Source organism: Hoplias malabaricus, chromosome 1, assembly GCF_029633855.1.
Source record: "Hoplias malabaricus isolate fHopMal1 chromosome 1, fHopMal1.hap1, whole genome shotgun sequence".
Classification (NCBI taxonomy): domain Eukaryota; kingdom Metazoa; phylum Chordata; class Actinopteri; order Characiformes; family Erythrinidae; genus Hoplias; species Hoplias malabaricus.
This window is the reverse complement of record NC_089800.1, coordinates 55,484,221-55,505,127: the sequence shown is the minus strand read 5'-3', so window position 1 is coordinate 55,505,127 and position 20,907 is coordinate 55,484,221. Positions and strand designations below refer to the sequence as shown.

Sequence of the window (20,907 nt, the reverse complement as noted above, 5' to 3'; positions counted from 1 at the left end):
TCGCTTTTTACATACTGGGATGCAGCTGCGTGTGTGTGTGTGTGTGTGTGTGAGAGATTTTGGTTTATTTTGGGATGCAGGTTATGTTTTTGTAATGGGTGGAGATGGAGAGAGATGGAATTGTAATGTGTGTGTGTGTGTGTGTGTGCAGTACCAGGGATACTATAGTGTTTTGTTGTTATTAAGCGTAGAAACTCTTCACTACATGAGGTGTATCAAAGAATATTTTATTTAATTATTGCTCTTTGTGTTACACATAGGAACTGACCTCTGTAAAATACCTGTGTTAAATTACTATTAACAGTTTATATTTATCCTCCTAAAAATAACATTTAATACATTTTATTACATTTATAACATATATAATTTAGCATATTTATTTAAACTCTGTGTGTGTATAAGTGTGTGTGTGAGTGTGAGTGTGTGTGCCAGTGCAGTCAGACTGTCTGCTGCCATCCTGACTGAGGGGCTTTGTGCCGAGTGGGCAGTATTTGAACTCACTGCTTACCAGAGAGAGAGAGAGAGAGGAGAAAGAGAGAGAGAGAGAGAGAGAGAGAGAGAGAGAGGTAAGGAAGTAGGCAAAACAAAGAGAAAGATCAAGGCAGACAGACAGAAGGAGGAAAGGAGATGTGTGTGAGAGAAAGAAAGAGGGACAGATATCAATTAAAAATATATACACACAGTACTGTGCAAAATATGTAGACAGCAGAGATTGAGATTTAAAAAGCTATTTCTCTCAGCAGTGTTTTTTTTGCTAAAAAACAACAAAACAACAAATAACGGCCAACATTAGAATAAACCCAATCACATTATTCCAGTGTGATCCTCTGTGTGTGAATGTGTTTAACTTTGTCCAAATCTCTCCTTGTGGAGTCTGTATTATTTGAGGTGATCATCCAGTACCTAGTTTTAGTCGTTAATAAATAATGATTTTAAATAATGTGTGCTGTGGATTTAACAAATTCATACGAATCAAAAATTCATACAAAACATTGTTCTTCAAACTCACTCTCACCTACTACTTAAAACATTATCTTACATTCATTCATTCATTCATTGTCTGTAACCCTTATCCAGTTCAGGGTCACAGTGGGTCTGGAGTCTACCTGGAATCACTGGGTGCAAGGCAGGAACACACACCGGAGGGGGAGCCAGTCCTTCACAGGCCAACACACACTCACACACTCACACCTACAGACACTTTTGAGTCGCCAATCCACCTACTAACGTGTGTTTTTGGAGCGTGGGAGGAAACCGGAGCACCCGGAGGAAACCCACGCAGACACAGGGAGAACACACCACACTCCTCACAGACAGTCACCCGGAAGAAACCCACGCAGACACAGGGAGAACACACCACACTCCTTAAAACATTATCTTATATTTCTAATTTGTTTTATATTATTATTGTTTGTGTTTACTGTGATTATATATAAATTTATACCGGTCTCACACTCTCTTTCATAATGAGAAGGCATTAGTTTAAATATTTATCATTATCTTAGGGCCCTAAGACTTCTGCAAAGTACTGTGTGTGTGTGTTTGTGTGTGTGTGTGTGTGTGTGTGTGTGTGTGTGTGTATGTGTATATACGTGCTTTATGATTGTATTATTGGTTGAAGCAGATTAGAATGATGTTCTAATAGGAGGTTTTTCTAGTGATGGTAGAGATGGTATGTTTTGATTTTCCCCCTTCATGAGGATGGAAGGCCGTTAATAAGATGGAGGTGGTTTCTTTTTTATATTAATAATTGATGTGGCTAATTAGTGGGTGCGTATGTCCTGGGGAAGGGCAGTTTTGCTCCATGAAGACAAAGTCTGACCTGTTTGGTATGTGCCCTGACCACAGCCCTGACCTCGCCCCTCGGTGAACAGTTTTGGGATTAACTGGAGCACTCCGTAGTAATGGCCATAATTATGTTGTCGACATCACATCCTCCGCCTCTTATCACTGCCTCTTTGAAGACATCAGTAAAGAGCCTAAGTTTCTCTGAAATGAAACGTGTGATTTTTGTTTACATCTCAGACACAGAATTATTCAGAAAATGTGGTGGAATTTCTCTTTAACATCTCTCTCCATCTCTCTGTGTCTTATTCTGCTGTTTTCACAGTTGTGCTGTGGAATCCACTACATTTACATAACACCAGTGTGTGTGTGTGTGTGTGTGTGTGTGTGTGTGTGTGTGAGTGAGAGAGAGAGAGAGAGTGTGTTTTAACAGGCATATGGCTATATTTTTACAGTGTGTACAACCGATACACAAAGAACTCTGAGAGATTCCTTCACTCAAATATTTATACCATGTTTTAAAACAGGCTTTTCTCTCTCTGTGTGTGTGTATGAGAGAGAGAGAGACAGTGGACTATTTTCATACAGCCTTTTAGTTTCCTTCATGCATTTTATATCCTGTCTGTGCTTTTCAGGGGAGACAGGGAGGGTCTGACACTTTAAATCATGTTAAAGATGTAAACTAATAAAGTGTTAGGGGTCTTGCCTTGTACTGAATAGTCTGAGATACACTGCCAGAGTGGGGAACTGAACCCTTGTTTGCCAGTGTGGAGAGCTGCAGTGTTGCCCACTACACTATCCCATCCTCCCAGCTGCAGCAGTGGGGAATCACTGATTCTGTGGTTGGAGACACAAACGGGCAGGTGTGTGTGTGTGTGAGAGAGAGAGTTTAGGAAAAGAAACATTTTGGCACTGAGAGAAAGATGAAAGGCAGAGAGCTTAACGGTCAGAAAGTGTGTGTTTGTCCTCTACACCAAACTGTGTGTGTGTGTGTGTGTAATCCATCATTTATACAGCAGATCTCCCCTGACCCTTAAACACACACACACACACTCCCTCGGGCACTGTGAACCATTTGTGACTACAGATAATAGACTTTAAAGTTTATCATCAACTCTCTCTCTCTCTCTCTCTCTCTCTCTCTCTCTCTCTCCGTATTTATTTACGTGTCTGGTATATTCCTTTATACAGCAGTACAAACAGCAAAACAACACAGGTGTTTTATGGGTAGGTAATATTAAGGGGTGCGGCAAAAAATACAAATCATTATATTCACTCATTCATTCATTCATTTATTCATTCATTGTCTGTAGCCTTTATCCAGTTCAGGGCAGCGGTGGGTCCGGAGGTAACCCTGAATCACTGGGTGCAAGGCGGGAGCACACACTGGAGGTGGCGCCACTCCTTCACAGGGCGACAAACACTCACTCACACACTTTTTGGAGCGTGGGAGGAAACCGGAGGATCGACTACAAACGTGTGTCTGTATGCAGCTAACGACGCTCCATCAAGCATCAAAAAAGTTCAAACCATTTCAACTTTTGCTGCAGCCGGATGAGCTGAGATGGCGCCACGGTGTTCAGCCAATCAGGAGAGAGCACACCCTCTTCTGGTTTGTGTTTCCACAGAGAACGCCAATGTGGCGAGCAGAGCCAACGACGAAAAGCTCATTTACGTTCAGCATTAAATACGGGTGCTGATACGCACTGAGCTTCTCTCCGCATTGTTTCAGTCTGAATTTGTGCACGATCTCAGAAAAAGGAATGGAGCAGTACCACTAGAAAACATGGGGGGCAGTGTGGCACATATTACAAGTGAGACCTGACCTCAAGTAAATTAAAAGAATTATTCATTCACATGCGGCAAAGTAGAGAATACCATCCACAAACACACACACACAGAGTGTATTTAGCACACTCAGGCTTTATTGGGGGCTATAATTATCCTGAATCAGTGAGATCTAATTTCTAACGATTCCCCACACACTGATAACCCCCCACTGCTCTCTCTCTCTCTCTCTCTCTCTCTCTCTCTCTCTCTCTCTCTCTCTCTCTCTCGCTCTTTCTTTCTTTCTCTCGCTCTTTTCTTTATCTCTTTCTCTCTCTTGCTCTCTTTCTTTATCTCTTTCTCTATCTTGCTCTTTCTTTCCCTCTCGCTCTCTTTCTCTTGCTCTCTTTATCTCTCTCTCTCTCGCTCTCTCTCTGTGGGTTGATGTGTGTCGTATATGTCAAAAAAAATGTCCCCAAAAACAAATGAAGCTTGGACGCATGGACGCACACACACACACACACACACACATACAGTGGTGGAGGTCAAAGGCACTTGTTTTGTCATTCACAGAGAAAGAGGAGAGTGCGAGGGATAAGAAAAGAGAGAGAGAATGAGAATCCTTCTGCTCTAAAATCTGGGAATATTTCTGTGTACCCATGAGGGATTTGTGCTGGGATTTGTCCCCATCTTTGAGGTGGAACTTTTATGTTGATGGAAGAATATGAGCTGGTACGAGAACGCTGTTCCACTGCTTTAGAGAGCTGCTTATCTGTTTAACTGATACCTGAGGCCAGTTTACATTTCTCTCTCTCTCTCTCTCTCTCTCTCTCTCTCTCAGTCGGACAGTAATGCCAGTTACCTGCGTGCGGCGAGGGCAGGTAATCTGGAGAAAGCTCTGGACTACCTGAAGACTGGTGTGGACATCAACATCTGCAACCAGGTGAGAATCGGGAACTCTCCTGCTGCTCATATGACACTCACACTGTTTTTCATGTTAAAGAAAGAGATGACACTTTGAAGAGACAGTGAGGGATAAACACAAAGAGAAGCCAGAAAATCTGAAAAAACGAGGAACAAGAGTCAAAAAAGGATAAAAACAAAAGAGAAGATAAACAGGCAAAGCATTTTTCAAGCTGTTTTTTATGTGCTTATTTGAGAGGCTTGTGGGGACGATTTCATAATCGCGCAGTTACTAGAGCGTGCTGAAACACTGACCATGAGTTTACTGAAGTGTGTATGTTGTTAGTGTGAATGTTACTTGCTGTGTGTTACAGAATGGTCTCAATGCGCTGCACTTGGCGTCTAAAGAGGGTCATGTGGAGGTGGTGGCAGAACTGCTCAAACTGGGGGCTAGCGTTGACGCTGCTACAAAGGTCAGTCTTAGAAACACACACGCACCTATGCACCCAGAAATTTGTTTCTACATTGATTTTCATACACATTGTGTGTCTAGAAATTGGTGGACACAAACGTTTCCTCTGAAATGACGAGATAAACGCTGCTCCAGTACTCAGTGAATCTCCATCACTCCAGAGAATGCAGTTCCACTGCTCCACAACCCAAAACTGGGGGTCTTATACCCCACTAGCACACACTTGGCATTGGGCATCTTGTTCTAAACCGTACATACAGCACAGACTTTTACTTGATTCTTTTCTCTTGAGATTTTGAGAAGCTGTGTTTCCACACTAAAGGAGCACTGGGTAATATTTAACAGCTTCAAAATCATGGGGATAACACACCACACTCCTCACAGACAGTCACCCAGAGCGGGGCTTGAACCCACAACCTCCAGGACCCTGAAGCTGTGACAGAGACACGGCCTGCTGCTCCACCCTTCCGCCATTCTTTATAGATTTTGTAAAAAAAAAAAAAAAGGAATACAATATTTGCTCATTAATTAGATAATTTTCCATCAATATCAGAATATATTTGTCCTGGAAACAGGCACACACACTTTTTTGAAACAGTAATACAATACAGATTGTAACAGAGTGTTTCAGTTTCACACACACACTTTTTCTCACACACACACACACACACACACTTTCTCACACACACACACACACACACACCAGAGGGTATCACACCACATGCTGCTGGTCCTTCAGCTCACATACCACTGTTATAAAAAGACTGCCGCAGTCTCTTGTGCTGTATGTGTTTGTGGGGTGAAGTTGGGGCCAGCGGAAACTACGGCTCATAGACAGTGTGTGTGGGTGAGTGGCATTCACAGGTGTGTGTGTGTGTGTGTGTGTGTTGCAGAAGGGAAACACCGCACTGCACATTGCGTCATTGGCCGGACAGACGGATGTGGTACGGGAACTCGTGACAAACGGAGCCAACGTCAACGCACAGAGTCAGGTACATTACATTGTGTTTCACTTTGTAGAAAAACCCGGGGAACCACTGGTTTTAGTCTCTACTCCTTCATCATTGGGCAGATTCTGACCAAAGGAGCCACCCCTGTCCAGATTTGTTTGGATGGTTTGCTACTCTCATTATACACTCGCTATACTGTAATAAAGGTACGGTGCAGGTACATCACTGTCACTAAAGCTACAAACAGTGTAGTGTATCTTTAAAGGTACAGCAGTGGTGTTTAAAATCTAGTTGTGTTCCCTAAAGGTTCATTACATTCTCTTCTCCAGAAAGAGAGGGGGATCTCTGTAATCTTTCATTATACAACTGTGTAGAATAAAAGAACACAATAAAAGTCCTGGAGATGAAACAGGGCGAATGTACTCAACACAACTTTAACATCCACAGTTAATATAGAGTAATGTACCGCTCTGTTCCTAATTAAAGGTAGAGAAATGTACTCCCAGAGGTTTTCTGAAAGTGTAAAATTGTGTAAAATATCCTCAAAATAAAAAATAAAAAGCAATGATGTATCTGATACAGTCTCAAACACACACACACACACACACACACACAGACACACATACACACACACACAGACACACATACACACACACACACACTACAGTAGTCTCCGCCCTGTTGGGTATGAAGCAGTAGAGGGCTGGCAGTCATGTGTTTGCTCATAGACAGGTACATGTGAGTGATGATGTTGCTGTGTGTGTGAGTTGTGTTCAGTCATCACAAACCTGCATCCTCTCTATTCCTGCATCAGCATCTCTCTGTTGCCATGGTAACACTGGGGTAATAAGGTCACATCAGAGTGGAGCTCAGACTGATGGAGTTTGAGTGAGCTGCTGCGGCGGCCAAAATATCAGAGATGACAGTTCCCATAGCAACCTGTTACCATGGTAACATTGGCCCAGTGCCCCACCCTTCTTGAAGAACATTTTTAAATTTAATAAAAAAAACTTTATTGTTGTCTGTTGAACTTCACTTACACTTTCTTCATCCTCATCTCTCTCCCTCTCCCTGTCTCTCCATTTCTCTTTCTGTATATATCTTTCTTTTTTCTCTCCCATACTTTCTCTCTCTCTCTCTTTGTTTCTCTCTCTCGCTCAAAGGAGTGCTTTGCTGCAGGAGGCTGTTGAACTGCATGCATTCTAATGTTACAAAAGGGGGGCGAGTGTATGATATCTCAGATGTGTGTGCATATCTTTCTCTCTCTATCTCTCTCACTCTCTGTTAAATGTTGTTCTGTGTTGAGCTGCTAGCGAGCAATGAGAGTTAAGACGACAAGTGGGAACCCCCATGCTATAAAATTATCCCTCCAAAATATGAAATATCTTTATTTTTATTTATTCTAACGTTATCTTGTTGATTTTTCCGATCTAGAATGGGTTCACTCCTCTGTACATGGCCGCTCAGGAGAACCACCTGGACGTGGTCCGGTTTCTGCTGGAGCACGGAGCGAGCCAGAGCATCGCCACAGAGGTGAGTGTGTCTGTGTTATCATTGGGGTAAATATAGATGACTTTGACTTGTTCTTTCTCTCTCATTCTCTCTGTCTTCATCTTCCTCTCACTCCCTCTGTAGGTACAGAAATGTGTCTTATTACATGCCTATAGAAAAATATGTTATTTTCATTAGTTCATTGTGTGTAGCACTTATCTAGTTCAGGGTTGTGGTTTGCATGTGATAAAATTATTTGTACATCTAATGGGGTGTGGCTGGGGAGTGTTTTGCTGAATCAAGCATGTCATCTTAAAGGTGGTGTTCATGATTTTAATAAAAAAGAGAAACGCCATCTGGAACTCACAACCTCCAGAACCCTGGAGCTGTGACAGACACACTACCAGGTTCGCCACCGTGCCGCCCCAAAAATACAGTCACTTCTTACTCAAACACACCGTTCCACCTTAAAAGCTGCAGAGAACCTGAATGTAAACAATCCTTCCCTTGAGCACTTCCCCACAATTGTAAACGACCCTTTAAATGGCCAAATACTTCGCTAAAAATGTATTTTTTTCCCAGAGAATTAAATGTGCCTCACCCTCCCTATCACCAGCTCTTAACCTGTTGGTGTCAGTCGGGATGTGTATTTCCTCTTTGGCTGATTCTATTAATATATTTTAATAGAAACTGTCATTTTGACAGGTCTAGTATTCGTATCTTAAAACTTGAAGTCCTTGAGTGTGTGTGTGTGTGTTTTAGGATGGATTTACCCCTCTGGCAGTGGCGCTGCAGCAGGGTCATGATCAGGTTGTTTCTCTGCTTTTGGAGAACGACACGAAGGGAAAAGTTCGGCTCCCTGCGCTCCACATCGCCGCCCGCAAGGACGACACCAAATCAGCTGCTTTACTACTGCAGAACGACCACAACGCTGACGTGGAGTCAAAGGTAAACACACACACACACACACACACACACAAAGGAGGGGAAGTTTTTGTTAGGCATGTTTGTGTTTTATAGAAAATCTTTCTGTGTTTTTTTCGCTGTCCTCATGAACTCATGTTTATCTGTTTATTGTTTGTGCTTATTTATTTGTGAGCACTAACGTCCCCTTCTCTCCCCTTCTCACATCTCACTGTAGATGATGGTGAATAGAACAACAGAGGTATTAACCATAATGCACCTTAGAGTACCTGACACCTCCCCCTTGCTTTTACAGTTGCCCCTCCCCCTCCTGTAGTGCTGCCCCCTTCAGTTTCTCTCTCTCTCCGTCTCTGTCTCTGTCTCTCTCTCTCTCTCTCTGTCTCTGTCTCTCTCTCTCTCTGTCTCTCTGTCTCTCTCTCTCTCTCTGTCTCTCTCTCTCTCTCTCTCTCTGTCTCTCTCTGTCTCTCTCTGACTCTGAGCTGCTGACACTCTGAATGCTCCATATTTGGGATGGACAGATTGATGGAGTGATGGATGGAGAGATGGGTTGTTGACTGAGTGTACAGATGTTGAAGGAATGGACTGATGTTTGGATCAACGTATGGGGGAATGGATGCATGGATCACTGAAGGGATGGATGGAAGGGTGGATAAATGGATAGGTGATCGGATGGGTGAATGAAGAATGGATGTTTGGATGAGTCGATGAGCAGATAGACGGGGGATAGACAAATGGTTGGACAGACGGGAAGATGGATTATAGAGTGGATGGATGGATGGATGGATGGATAGTCAACTGGTTGCATGAATAGGTGGATGAACATGTGAGTGATGGAGAGATGAATGGATGAATCTGTTCTATCGTTGGATGGAGGGAGCATGTTTCAAACCGCTGGGTTCTGCAGTCTGACATTGGATCCCATGTCCACACGTTATTGATAACAAACTGTGTCTATTCTGGATTTAAATATGAGAGATCAGTGAGACAGTGATGTGGTGAAACCCACACAAGCAGGATCTCAAAAATGTGTTCTCCCTGTCTGTGTGGGTTTCCTCCCATGCTCCAAAAACACTCGTTGGTAGGTTAATTGGAGACTCAAAAGTGTCTGTAGGTGTGAGTGAATGTGTGAGTGTATGTGTGAGTGTGTGTGTGTGGGGGGGATGTCACCCTTTGAAGTACTGGCGCCCCCTCCAGGGTGTGTTCTTGTCTTGTGTCCAGTGATTCTGGGTAGACTCTGGACCCACCGCCGCCCTGAACTGGATAAGGGTTAAAGACAATGAATGAATGAATGTTTATAAAGACATTTTTGTTGTGTTATTTTGTAAAAATAAAAAGTGATAAAAATATTAAGGAACCACTCAGATGCAGGCAATTCTTTGGTGAAGTGTTGTGGAGCTTTTCAGCTGTGAAGCAAATACACAGCACTGATTTTAATGATGTATTTGGTGTGCACTGTGCAACTGCATCATGCAGGAAAATAAAGTATTGGATAGAGATTTGATATCAGAGGATACTCAATATTAAACGACTTGGTATTGGGATTGGAGCAACAAAAATCTGATTGGATCTACTCAGGCCATATCCTACTAGCTTCCTCTAGGACAGAGCGGAAAACCACTAGCACATATTGAATCCTTGGGTTCAGCTGCAGAAGCCATCTGTAACTTGCTCGTTTTTCCCTGGAGAAGGTGCATGGGGCTTTAGAAGATTCTTTAGAAGAGTTTTTCTCAGAGAGCTGTGCTTTTCCTCTGTGGATCTGTACTGTAGCGGCGTTAGTATAAGCTAGCCTCCCCTGCATGCTGCTAGATGATCAAACATGGCAAGCGCTCCTACTCCAGCTGTGTAGCAGTAGAGCTGCATGGTAGTGGACCTCCCCAACTGCCAGCCACTATCAGCCAAGCTCACCAAATCGAGCATTTCAGAACTGTGGAATGGGAGAACGTGTACTGCCATGAAAACGTGACAGTCTCTGCTTCTCAGAGTTGGTGGTTGTTTTCTTGGGGTTAACAGAACATCTTCAGAATTGTACACAGCCTTTTATACCACATAGACACTTTATCGGAAACCCCGCCGGCTTGTAGTTCAAGGAGAGTTTGAACCTCTTCAAAAGACAACGGCGTAATTTTAGCTGCCGTCGTGAGTCGGATAAAAATAAACGTAATCTCTGCTGCAGCTGGAGATTTTACAGATGGAGAGTTGGTGCTGGTCGTCTGCGCTGCGTGGCGTAGAGTGACGACTCTCTCTGGACAATCGGCGCTCTGCAAGGTTTACACTCCACGGTTTAATCCCTACTCGGCTCGCTCTGAACCACGAGAGAACAGCCACTAAACAAGAACCCGCTTCCAGAACCAGGACCTGATTCACCTGGTGGAGAGTTAAGTGAAGCTAAGCTGAGTCGAGTAAAGACCCTGCAGTGGTAAAGTGCCAAAGTGGTCATTGAGTGAACATAGGAAGAAAGTGGTTCTGATAAAATATGAAGGAGATATATATAAACCTGTAAGTGGGGTGATGTAGGTATTTCCAATAAAGTGGCCAGTGAGCAGGAGTAAAACGTGGGTGTTACTTAATAAAATGAACAAGATGATGTGCAAAATGTCCTTCTGGAATTGTCCTGTTAACCCTTTAGTGTGAGTTGAGAGTTGGGATTGTGGTGAATTGTTGTAATAGCAATAATTTCCCGCAAAGTGGGTGGCGCTGTTTCCCACATGGAGACAGAAGAGCAGAAACGTCCCCTGCTTGGTGGCAGATTATTGGCTGATTGAGATGGAACTCCCTGTGATTGGAGGGCTTTAGCTGTTATGCAGCCAAAAGCATGCTTCCATCTGGCTTTTAGCGGCTGTGTTTTACCCTCACATCCAGTTTAACCAAAAACGATCGCTCACATCAATGTGTGAAGTTTTCCGATGATAACTTAATGTTCATTCATGTCAAATTAAAAAATGCTTCTGCAAATAAACCTCATGCCTTCTGTTTCTGCTTTGCCCTCAAATGTGTTCCATATCTACTGAGGCCTGGTCGGAAAACACTGGTAAAATGCCGTTGATCCTAATGAGAAACTGTAGCACACATCTCAGTTTACACCACGGCTATGATTGTTAGGTTTTGTCACCCCTTTTAAAATTCTTTATTTAAGTGATTTATTCTCACACAGAATAAAGATGTTGAACAGATGTTTGAGAGACGTCTAAATCCTGACATTGGTTTGAAAAGTGAAAGGTGAAAACACAAGATAAAAAAGAAGTCCCACTACGTCTACGTTTTATTGAACTTGGTGTAGAATTATTACTTACTCTCTTTAAAAATATATTTTGCCTATTCATTTAAATTTAAATCCTTCATTTTCATTGTTAAATCATAAATGGATATTTTAATTGAGGTTACACTGTGCACTTTTTTATTTTTTATTTTTGTTGTACAGAAACTGTGTAAAGCACTTTTGACTTGCATTTATGTCTGAGGTGATAAACAAATAAAGATTATTATTATTGTGGGAATTGTGAGATAAAGTACGTTGTGTGCTATAGTTTCTCATTAAGTAGAATAAGTTTTGTAAACGCTGTAAAAAAAATGACTTTTGGACTGAAGCCAGTTGATATTACACAGTTGCTGCTTAATAAGAGCTTGCCTTGGATCAGAGCATGTCCAGTTAAATGAAATAAATGTGTCTGTGTTTGCGTGATATCTGGGGATTATGGGTAATGCAGTTTTCTCTGTGTACTTCCATTAGAGCGGCTTTACTCCTCTTCACATCGCTGCCCACTATGGGAACATCAATGTGGCCACGTTACTGCTAAACCGAGGAGCTGCGGTGGACTTTATGGCCAGGGTAAGAACTCAGCGCCACCTGCTGACCTGCATAAGTGAAAAAGTCAAATTTGCATTGTTGCTAAAGTAGAAGTTATAATAAGTCCAGAGGGTGTCACCAAAGCAGGATTTCGCTATTCCTCCTCAGGAGCATTTGAACCAGATTTAATAAATGCTAAGGTTAAACTACATAAACAAAACGCAGACTACAGCATTGTAGCCACGCCCACTCAGACTTATGTCGTTTAGCCCCGCCCATTCCTACTTATGTAGTTTAGCCTCGCCCATTCTGACTTATGTAGTTTGGCCACGCCCATTATGACATATGTAGTTTAGCCTCGCCCACTAATAATTATGTTGTTTGGCCACGCCCATTCAGACGTATGTAGTTTAGTCCCACAAACTCAGACTTTTGGTTCAGCCCCGCCCACTCAAACTTATGTAGTTTAGCCCCGCCCATTCTGACTTATGTGGTTTAGCCCCGCCTATTCTGACTTATGTAGTTTAGCCCCGCCCACTCAGACTTATGTGGCTTAGTCCCACCCATTCAGATTTAGATTAGATGCATGTTTTGAATAAGGCCAGCTAATCAGAACAGCCTCATTTACATGTCTTAATTATAAACAGCCTGTTTCAAAGGGAAAAAAAGTGGTTTGAAAATGTTGAGGTAAATATACATTTTGTTACAATTCAAACAAAAATCAAGAGGTTAGAGAAATATGTTATAGAAAGGGCTCACTTTGGACCAAAACTGTCTGGTTAATAGATAAATATTGTTATATGAAGTGAGGAACGGCTGAATGTGTTTGTGTGTGTGTGTGTGTGTGTGTACGTGCGTTTATAAATGCAGAATGACATCACTCCACTGCATGTAGCGGCTAAAAGAGGGAACGGGAACATGGTGAAGCTGCTGCTGGACCGAGGAGCCAAAATAGATGCCAAGACCAAGGTACACACACACACACAAAGGGGAGCAACGTTAGATGCTGCTGCACCATATCAAAGATTTAGAAATCAGAGCAAAAGGCAGCATTGGAGTCTTGCCCAAGCAAGCTTATTTTATATATGTGTGTGTGTGTGTGTGTGTGTTTAGGACGGGCTGACCCCTTTACACTGTGGAGCGCGGAGTGGGCATGAACAGGTTGTCGAGATGCTTTTGGACAGAGGGGCGCCAATCCTTTCAAAGACTAAAGTAAGAGTCTCCCTCTGCTGTTGGAAAACTGAACTGCAGATAACTGTCCACTCCAGTAACTGACGATGATTTTAATGGTGCTGTTTGTTATTGTGTGTGTGTTTCTGTAGAATGGTCTATCTCCTCTTCACATGGCCACTCAGGGTGATCACCTGAACTGTGTCCAGCTCCTCCTGCAGCATGATGTACCAGTGGATGATGTCACTAATGATTACCTGACTGCGCTGCATGTGGCGGCACACTGTGGCCATTACAAAGTCGCCAAAGTTTTAGTGGATAAGAAAGCAAATCCTAATGCTAAAGCACTGGTGAGATTGCATCTCTCACACACATACACACACACACACACACACACTCACTGTCTCTTGTTCTCTCTGGGTGTGTTTCCCTCTGTATTTCCCCTCTTGCTCTGGTGACCAAGGGAGGGGTCAATCAGTCAGAACACACACACACACAGCACAAAATTAAAAAACAAACACCTTCAAAGTGCTTTATGTTACAGTTTACTCAGGTTTCTGCAAAAATGTCAACACCCCCCTGGATAAGTACTTATTCAACTTATAAATAATATCATGAGTTGAACACAATCAAACTTGTCTATGTTTTTGTCCAGTATTTTATATCCTGAAAATTATGCATGGTTACTTTTTAATTTTAAGAGGATGTGTTGATATCCTCTATTCAGCTGTAAATTGGTCTCATTATACACTGTGCAGCCGTGGCCTAAAGGTTAGAGCAGAGGGCTTAGGGCTGAAATGTTGGATTCCCGAGAGCAACAGGAAAAATGGGGGCAGTGAGAGTGAAGGAACAACACTGTCCTCCTCCTCAATCCACAGCTGAGGGGCCCTTGAGTGAGGCACTGAACCCACAACTGCTCCCTGGCTCCGGGGATGTCTGCCCTCCCGCTCTGGGTGTGTTCACAGCCCCTAGTGCACTAGTGTGTGTGTTCACTGCCACCTTTCATTATACGTTGTAAAGTATTATACTGGATCAGTGACAGCTCGGCTGGCGAAGGACCAGTTTCCTATTGAGTTCCTAAACCCCTAGACTCTGGCAATTCCTGTATCAAAAGATGTTAACTTTACTGGTGTTTTAAGTGTTTTGTAAATAATTATATTATTATTATTAAAATTAAAAGTATTAATAGTTTTATAGTTAATTAACATTAGGCCATAATACTAATAAACATATTTTAATATGAAAATATAACATTAATCTAAGTGTATAGCGGTGCACTCGGTTTAACCTTGTGATGGTGTTCTGATGAAAACACTCAGGGTGTGACTTTCAAATGAATAAAATAACACAGAAAAGAGGAAGTACAGCAGAGAGATAACACTCTACCCTAAACACTGTTATAATCTAAGTGCTTCTGTAACTCTTTCAGGTTAAGTTTAAGTATTAAATCATTGAAAAATACATTTTTATTTCTCTAATTAAAGAGGTATCAATCATAATATCACATTTATATAATGTATAAAGCTCACTCTTCACAAAAAATATCATAGGAAATCATCTTCTTATAATATCATTTAAAAGAAATATATATGAAAAAAAATGAAAGGTTTTGTAATTTTAGTGACAATACACACAGACACACAACAGCAGCTACAGCAGGAAGGAAGCAGAAAAACAAGGAGTAAAAGTTGATCCAGGTGTAGACTGTGGGGGATGGGGGATGGAGCTGGGGTGGGGGAGAGCTGTAAAACAATGGTTTCTCCCATCACCCAGAGCTTGTGTCTAAAATTGTATCACTTTCTTTTATAAGGGTGTTTCCTTGTGTGTGTGTGTGTGTGTGTTTATCTTGTAGAACGGCTTCACTCCGCTGCATATCGCCTGTAAGAAGAACAGAGTGAAGGTGATGGAGCTGCTGTTGAAACACGGAGCCTCACTGCAGGCCGTTACTGAGGTACATCACTACACCTGATCACACAGTGTGTGTGTTTATATAGCAGCAGGGTGGAGCAGCAGGTAGTGTCTCTGTCACAGCTCCAGGGTCCTGGAGGTTGTGGGTTCGATTCCCGCTCCGGGTGACTGTCTGTGAGGAGTGTGGTGTGTTCTCCCTGTGTCTGCGTGGGTTTCCTCCGGGTGACTGTCTGTGAGGAGTGTGGTGTGTTCTCCCTGTGTCTGTGTGGGTTTCCTCTGGGTGACTGTCTGTGAGGAGTGTGGTGTGTTCTCCCTGCGTCTGCGTGGGTTTCTTCCTAGTGACTGTCTGTGAGGAGTGTGGTGTGTTCTCTCTGTGTCTGCGTGGGTTTCCCCCGGGTGACTGTCTGTGAGGAGTGTGGTGTGTTCTCCCTGTGTCTGTGTGGGTTTCCTCCAGGTGACTGTCTGTGAGGAGTGTGGTGTGTTCTCTCTGTGTCTGCATGGGTTTCCTCCGTGTGACTGTCTGTGAGGAGTGTGGTGTGTTCTCCCTGTGTCTGCGTGGGTTTCCTCCGGGTGCCTCGGTTTTGTCCCACGCTCCAAAAACACACGTTGGTAGATGGATTGGCGACTCAAAAGTGTCCGTAGGTGTGAGTGTGTAAGTGAAGGGTGTGTTCCTACCTTGCGACCAGTGATTCCGGGTAGGCTCCGGACCCACTGCGACCCTGAACTGGACCCTGTTGCACTCAATTCCTTTAAAAATAAAACATTGTGGATTAATATTTGATTTAGAGACTTCACTGTTGATATTACTGTATACACAGTATTAGTGAAGGTTTGTGGGCACCTCCTCATCCAAGGTTTTGTTTGAAATGAAGGGTATTTATTCTTGTTTTACCCCGTTTGACTCAGTGACTCCCTCTGGTGATACACACTGGATTTTGGAACATTTCTGTGATTACAGGGCTTTCAGTCATGGGAGAGTTAGTCATTTACTGATGTTAAACTAGTTCTGGATCAAAAACCTGCCTCTAATTCTCACCCTAATGCACTGGATTGAGCACCATGACTCCAGAGAATGCATTGCCACTGCTTCATGGCCCATTGCTGGGTGGGGTTATGCCTCTCTGTCCTACACAAGGACTGAATAATCTCCTAACTGAACAGAACTGATTCAAGGCCAGGGTTTTACACTCCTTCAGGTCGGTGTTAGTTTCTGTAACTAACCTTCAATCTGTTTGTTTGTTGATGAAGTCGGGATTGACGCCGATCCATGTTGCAGCATTTATGGGCCACGAAAACATAGTGAAGCAGTTAACACACCACGGAGCATCACCAAATACAACCAATGTGGTAAGCTAAACACACACACACACACACACACACACACACACACACACAAGCATACATCATAGAGTGTCAAATAATCTTATTTACACTTTTGAAGACAGTAATAAGCTTGAATAAATACATTTAAATGGTAGTGTGTTTTTTTGTTGTGTACAGAGAGGTGAGACAGCATTACACATGGCAGCGAGAGCAGGTCAGGCTGGTGTGGTCAAATATCTGCTACAGAACGGTGCTAAAGTAGACATCAAGGCCAAGGTGAGACACACACACACACACACACACAAACATCTCTTTCTCTGTTTTAAAGGGATACAATCTAAAAATGGGCTGTTTTGTCTCCCGAGCACCCCCTACCTGTTGCTGAGTGTAATTCATGTTTAGAGTACTGATCCTTCTTATAGCTAGGTAACCAAACACCCGTGAGATTTGTGTCGTAAAGTGTTACCCATTTCTCGTGAGGGTCCTTCACCCCGTGATTCAGAGGTTACTTAGTGCAGTAACCAGCAGAGGACCCAGCGTAGCAGCCACAGAGGCTCTGTTCTCTCTGTTACATCTTTGTGGAACTTTACAGTCATTTAGAAGCTGTCGTTTTAAATTAGAAATACTACAGTGTTCATTTAAGCTCTGTTTGAGCTGGAATATTTTACCAGGGGAGATTCTTAAGTATTCTTAAGTTTTGATTTAATTCCGCTTTTTAATATAGCAGCAGTAATCTGGTGTTCTAACCGAGGCAGTGAGTGAGTCTTTGGGGCGATGGTTTTTGGAGGCAACATGGACCCTCCCCTTCAGCATACCTTAAAAAACCGGGTAATATTTTGTGTCCAGGACGATCAGACGGCGCTCCATATCAGCAGTCGTTTGGGAAAGACAGAGATTGTTGAGCTGCTGCTGAAGAAAGGGGCGTGGCCAAGTGCAGCAACAACATCAGGTTACACCCCCCTTCATTTAGCGGTGAGGGAGGGGCATCAAGAGGTCGCCACCCTCTTACTGGAGCATGGAGCATCACTCTCTGCAGCTACAAAGGTGTGTGTGTGTGTCTTACTGTACTTACATCATACTGTACTTACTAAATCTCCTGAAAATAACAGGATGACATGAGATTTTCTGGGGACATTTTGCTGGTCCTTTTTTTATTAAGTGTACAAACTATTGTTTTTTTGTAACGTATAATTCTCAAAACTGAAGCTGTGTGAAAAGTGAAGAGTTTATTGGGCGCTGCATTGGTTCTGAGCTCCATCAGGAAAAAGCTGCAGAAGACTGTGATGGGTTTGTTCTGTTCTTGGGGATAATACTGTGTCCAAAAGTCTGTGTGAGTTTGGACCACTTACAGAATGTAACACTGTGGTTTTTATTTTTTGGTTATTTTTTGGTGAATAAAATAAGAATTGTCATTTCTATTACTACATTAAATAAGAGATTGAATTATGAATTACACATATGTGTTACATATGTGAGTGTGCGTATGTTTAATAATTCTGATGCTGGTGTTTATCTCTGTAACAGAAAGGGTTCACCCCTCTGCATGTCACTGCTAAATATGGCCAGATAGAGGCAGCAAAACTATTACTGCAGAAAAGAGCAGCACCTGATACAGCAGGCAAGGTGTGTACCACACACACACACACACACACACACATACTTATACTGGCTCTCTGCAGAAGATTTATATTTAACCCCTTAAACTTCAGGTAGTAATTCTGTATCAATAGATACATTGTATCATACAATGAATAATTTAGTGTGTAATATTAAACATTCAGTATCCTCTATGAATTATTCAGATATAAATTGTTTGTACCTACATTTATCTAGAGAGTATCTATGAAGAATAATCTATTATACATTTTTCAGTAATTACTAGGTATCATTGATTATCTGTCTGCTCTGAACAGAGTTTTTGGGGTTAAATCTATTGCCCTTTTCCATCTCTTCTCACTGCTTCTCATGCCTTAAACCACTTGTGTGAATGGGATGCATGTGTATGTGTATGCCTGTGCGTGCGTGTGTGTGTGTGTGTGTTTTATAGACTGGCTTAACTCCACTGCATGTGGCTGCTCACTATGATAATCAGAGGGTGGCTTTGCTGCTGCTGGATCATGGAGCTTCACCTCATGCTGCGGCCAAGGTACTGACATCATTTAAATTAATAAATTAATAACTTACCCTGAACCATTCAGGTGATCTATATAAAACATGTACATATATAAACATGCAGCACATTGAAGAAACTTTAAAGTTAATCATTAATTACAAATTAATTGTTTAAAAACATTTGTAGAACATAGGTCTGTACATAAAAGTGTTACTTATTTAAAGGAACACTATGTATGATTTAGGTTTTTTGCTCATGGGGGTCCCCATAGTGTAATTCATATTTAGAGCACTGTACTGAAATCTATGGGGAGGTGGGGGAGTGGTTTCCTGCCCTCCTCCAAAAATTACAGAGCTCAGTTTCTGCAGTGCTTAGCCCGGAGTGACAATAACAGAGGCTCTGTGCTCTCTGTTTGAAATTAATGGAGTATCACAATGATATTGAAGCTGTAAGGTTAAGGTAAAAAATATTACATAGTGTTCCTTTAATATGCAAAGAAATCATGTAAAGAAGGGGGAACATGGTTCTTGTGTGTGTGTGCGTGTGTGTGTGTGTGTGTGTGTGTGTATCCTGGAGTGTATGACACTCATGAACATATCTCGCTGCGGTGGAGTCCAATGTGCTATACAAAAAAGACAATACGTAAATTAAATAGACATACTCACAATCAACTATAGACAATACAACTACACAGAATAAGGCATTCTATCTATGAAATTAAATAATAGCAGCAAGGAATGGCAGTGTGTATAAATAAATAGGTATACGCATAGAATATAATATTCGTACTTTAAAATCACAGCTTCAAATGCCCCAATTAGCTGTAATGGGGAGAATAGACCATCTGTTGTTGGTACTTGCTGAATGGATTACACTAGGGGGAGCTCCAAGAGCCAAAAATAAAACAAATCTCATCTAATGCGCCTTTTATACAATTACTAATAGATAATAAATCTCTCTCTCTCTCTCACTGTAGAACGGTTATACTCCTCTCCATATCGCGGCGAAGAAGAACCAGTTGGAAATGGGTGCGACGCTGTTGGAGTTTGGAGCTGAGACAAACGCGGTGACACGGCAGGGGATTTGTCCACTACATCTTGCCGCTCAGGAAGGCAGCGTGGACCTTGTATCACTGCTACTGACCAAACATGCTAATGTTAACATGGGCAATAAAGTAAACAAACACATATTTATATAATTTGCCAGACCATAAAATCTATAAATCATTTTAAAGTTCTAGGCGAATGCCACATTAGCAGTTCACTTATTGGTATAGAATGGTTTACCTGCCTAGCTCCCTGAAGAAGGCATTATGCTACATCAGGCACTGTTTACTCTGTGTGTTGACAGACACATGACAAAAATCTCTTTAGGAACAATTGAAGTTTTTAGAAATAAATACTTTGTAGCTTTCCACCTTTAGTTGCTTTAGAGCTGCTAGCTATATTATATTATATTATATTTATTATATTGCTGGCTAGCTAATATTATAACTTGCACTGTTAGTTTCTGTAGCATGGCTAAACGAATTTGCTAACATTGCTAGCTAAGCTATCATAATAGCTATTGTGCATGAAATTGCTAGCTGGCTAACTCTAGCATTGTGGCCTAATCTACTGTAGCATAGCTGATGTTACTCTTAATGGATTTTTATATTTTGAAAAATATGGTGCTTTTCCAGTGCATGGGATCGGCTCAGCTTGCTTTTTGCTGGTCCCTTTTCCACTAGCACAGCAAAATGGAGCCAGTGACATCTCAAAACCATCTGAAATGGGAACCGCGGGCGTTGAAAACTACAACAACGCGGGCAGTAAAGTCAGGTGCAAGTCGTTGTGTGGCGTGTTGTTGTTTGGACTGAACACGGCTCTGCCCCCAGTTCTCACAGAGCAGTTTTCCTTGAAGCATGTTTGTCTTTTGCTGGAGATTTTCCCCAGCCACCAACGCAAGGAGCGTCTGGCCCTCTTCAAAAACCCCTCAGGGGAATGTTACGAGCTGCTGCTGAGAGTCGGATAAAAACGAATGTAACTTCATTACGTACTTCATTATATACACTGTAATGTACTGCTGTAACTTCAGAGATTTTACAAGCGGTGAGTTTGTGCTGGAGCTCTGTGTTTCGTGGTGATTGACGGGTCTCTGGCCAATCAGAGCTCTGCAGGGTTTAAACCTTACGTTTAGTACTTACTAGGCTCGGCTGGAACCGTAAGTGATCAGGGACCAAAACAGAACCCAGTTCCAAAGACCAGGACCAGATTTGTCCAGTGGAAAAGAAAAAGAACCATGTCGATTTGAATATGTTCTGTGAAGTGGAAAAGCA

The 20,907-nt window shown here is 42.3% G+C and overlaps 1 protein-coding gene across 1 annotated transcript in view; it reads left to right on the top strand.

Moving 5' to 3' along the window:
* ank3a (ankyrin 3a) overlaps positions 1-20,907 on the top strand; it is a 101,245-nt gene that overhangs the window by 21,982 nt on the left and 58,356 nt on the right. The window contains exons 2-18 of the mRNA XM_066666861.1: positions 4,394-4,495; positions 4,830-4,928; positions 5,821-5,919; positions 7,312-7,410; positions 8,131-8,316; positions 8,510-8,533; positions 12,020-12,118; positions 12,947-13,045; positions 13,190-13,288; positions 13,399-13,596; positions 15,099-15,197; positions 16,403-16,501; positions 16,655-16,753; positions 17,324-17,521; positions 18,002-18,100; positions 18,525-18,623; positions 19,567-19,764. Of these exons, the coding sequence (XP_066522958.1) occupies positions 4,394-4,495; positions 4,830-4,928; positions 5,821-5,919; positions 7,312-7,410; positions 8,131-8,316; positions 8,510-8,533; positions 12,020-12,118; positions 12,947-13,045; positions 13,190-13,288; positions 13,399-13,596; positions 15,099-15,197; positions 16,403-16,501; positions 16,655-16,753; positions 17,324-17,521; positions 18,002-18,100; positions 18,525-18,623; positions 19,567-19,764 (1,995 nt within the window). The remainder of the gene's footprint in view (positions 1-4,393; positions 4,496-4,829; positions 4,929-5,820; positions 5,920-7,311; positions 7,411-8,130; positions 8,317-8,509; positions 8,534-12,019; positions 12,119-12,946; positions 13,046-13,189; positions 13,289-13,398; positions 13,597-15,098; positions 15,198-16,402; positions 16,502-16,654; positions 16,754-17,323; positions 17,522-18,001; positions 18,101-18,524; positions 18,624-19,566; positions 19,765-20,907) is intronic.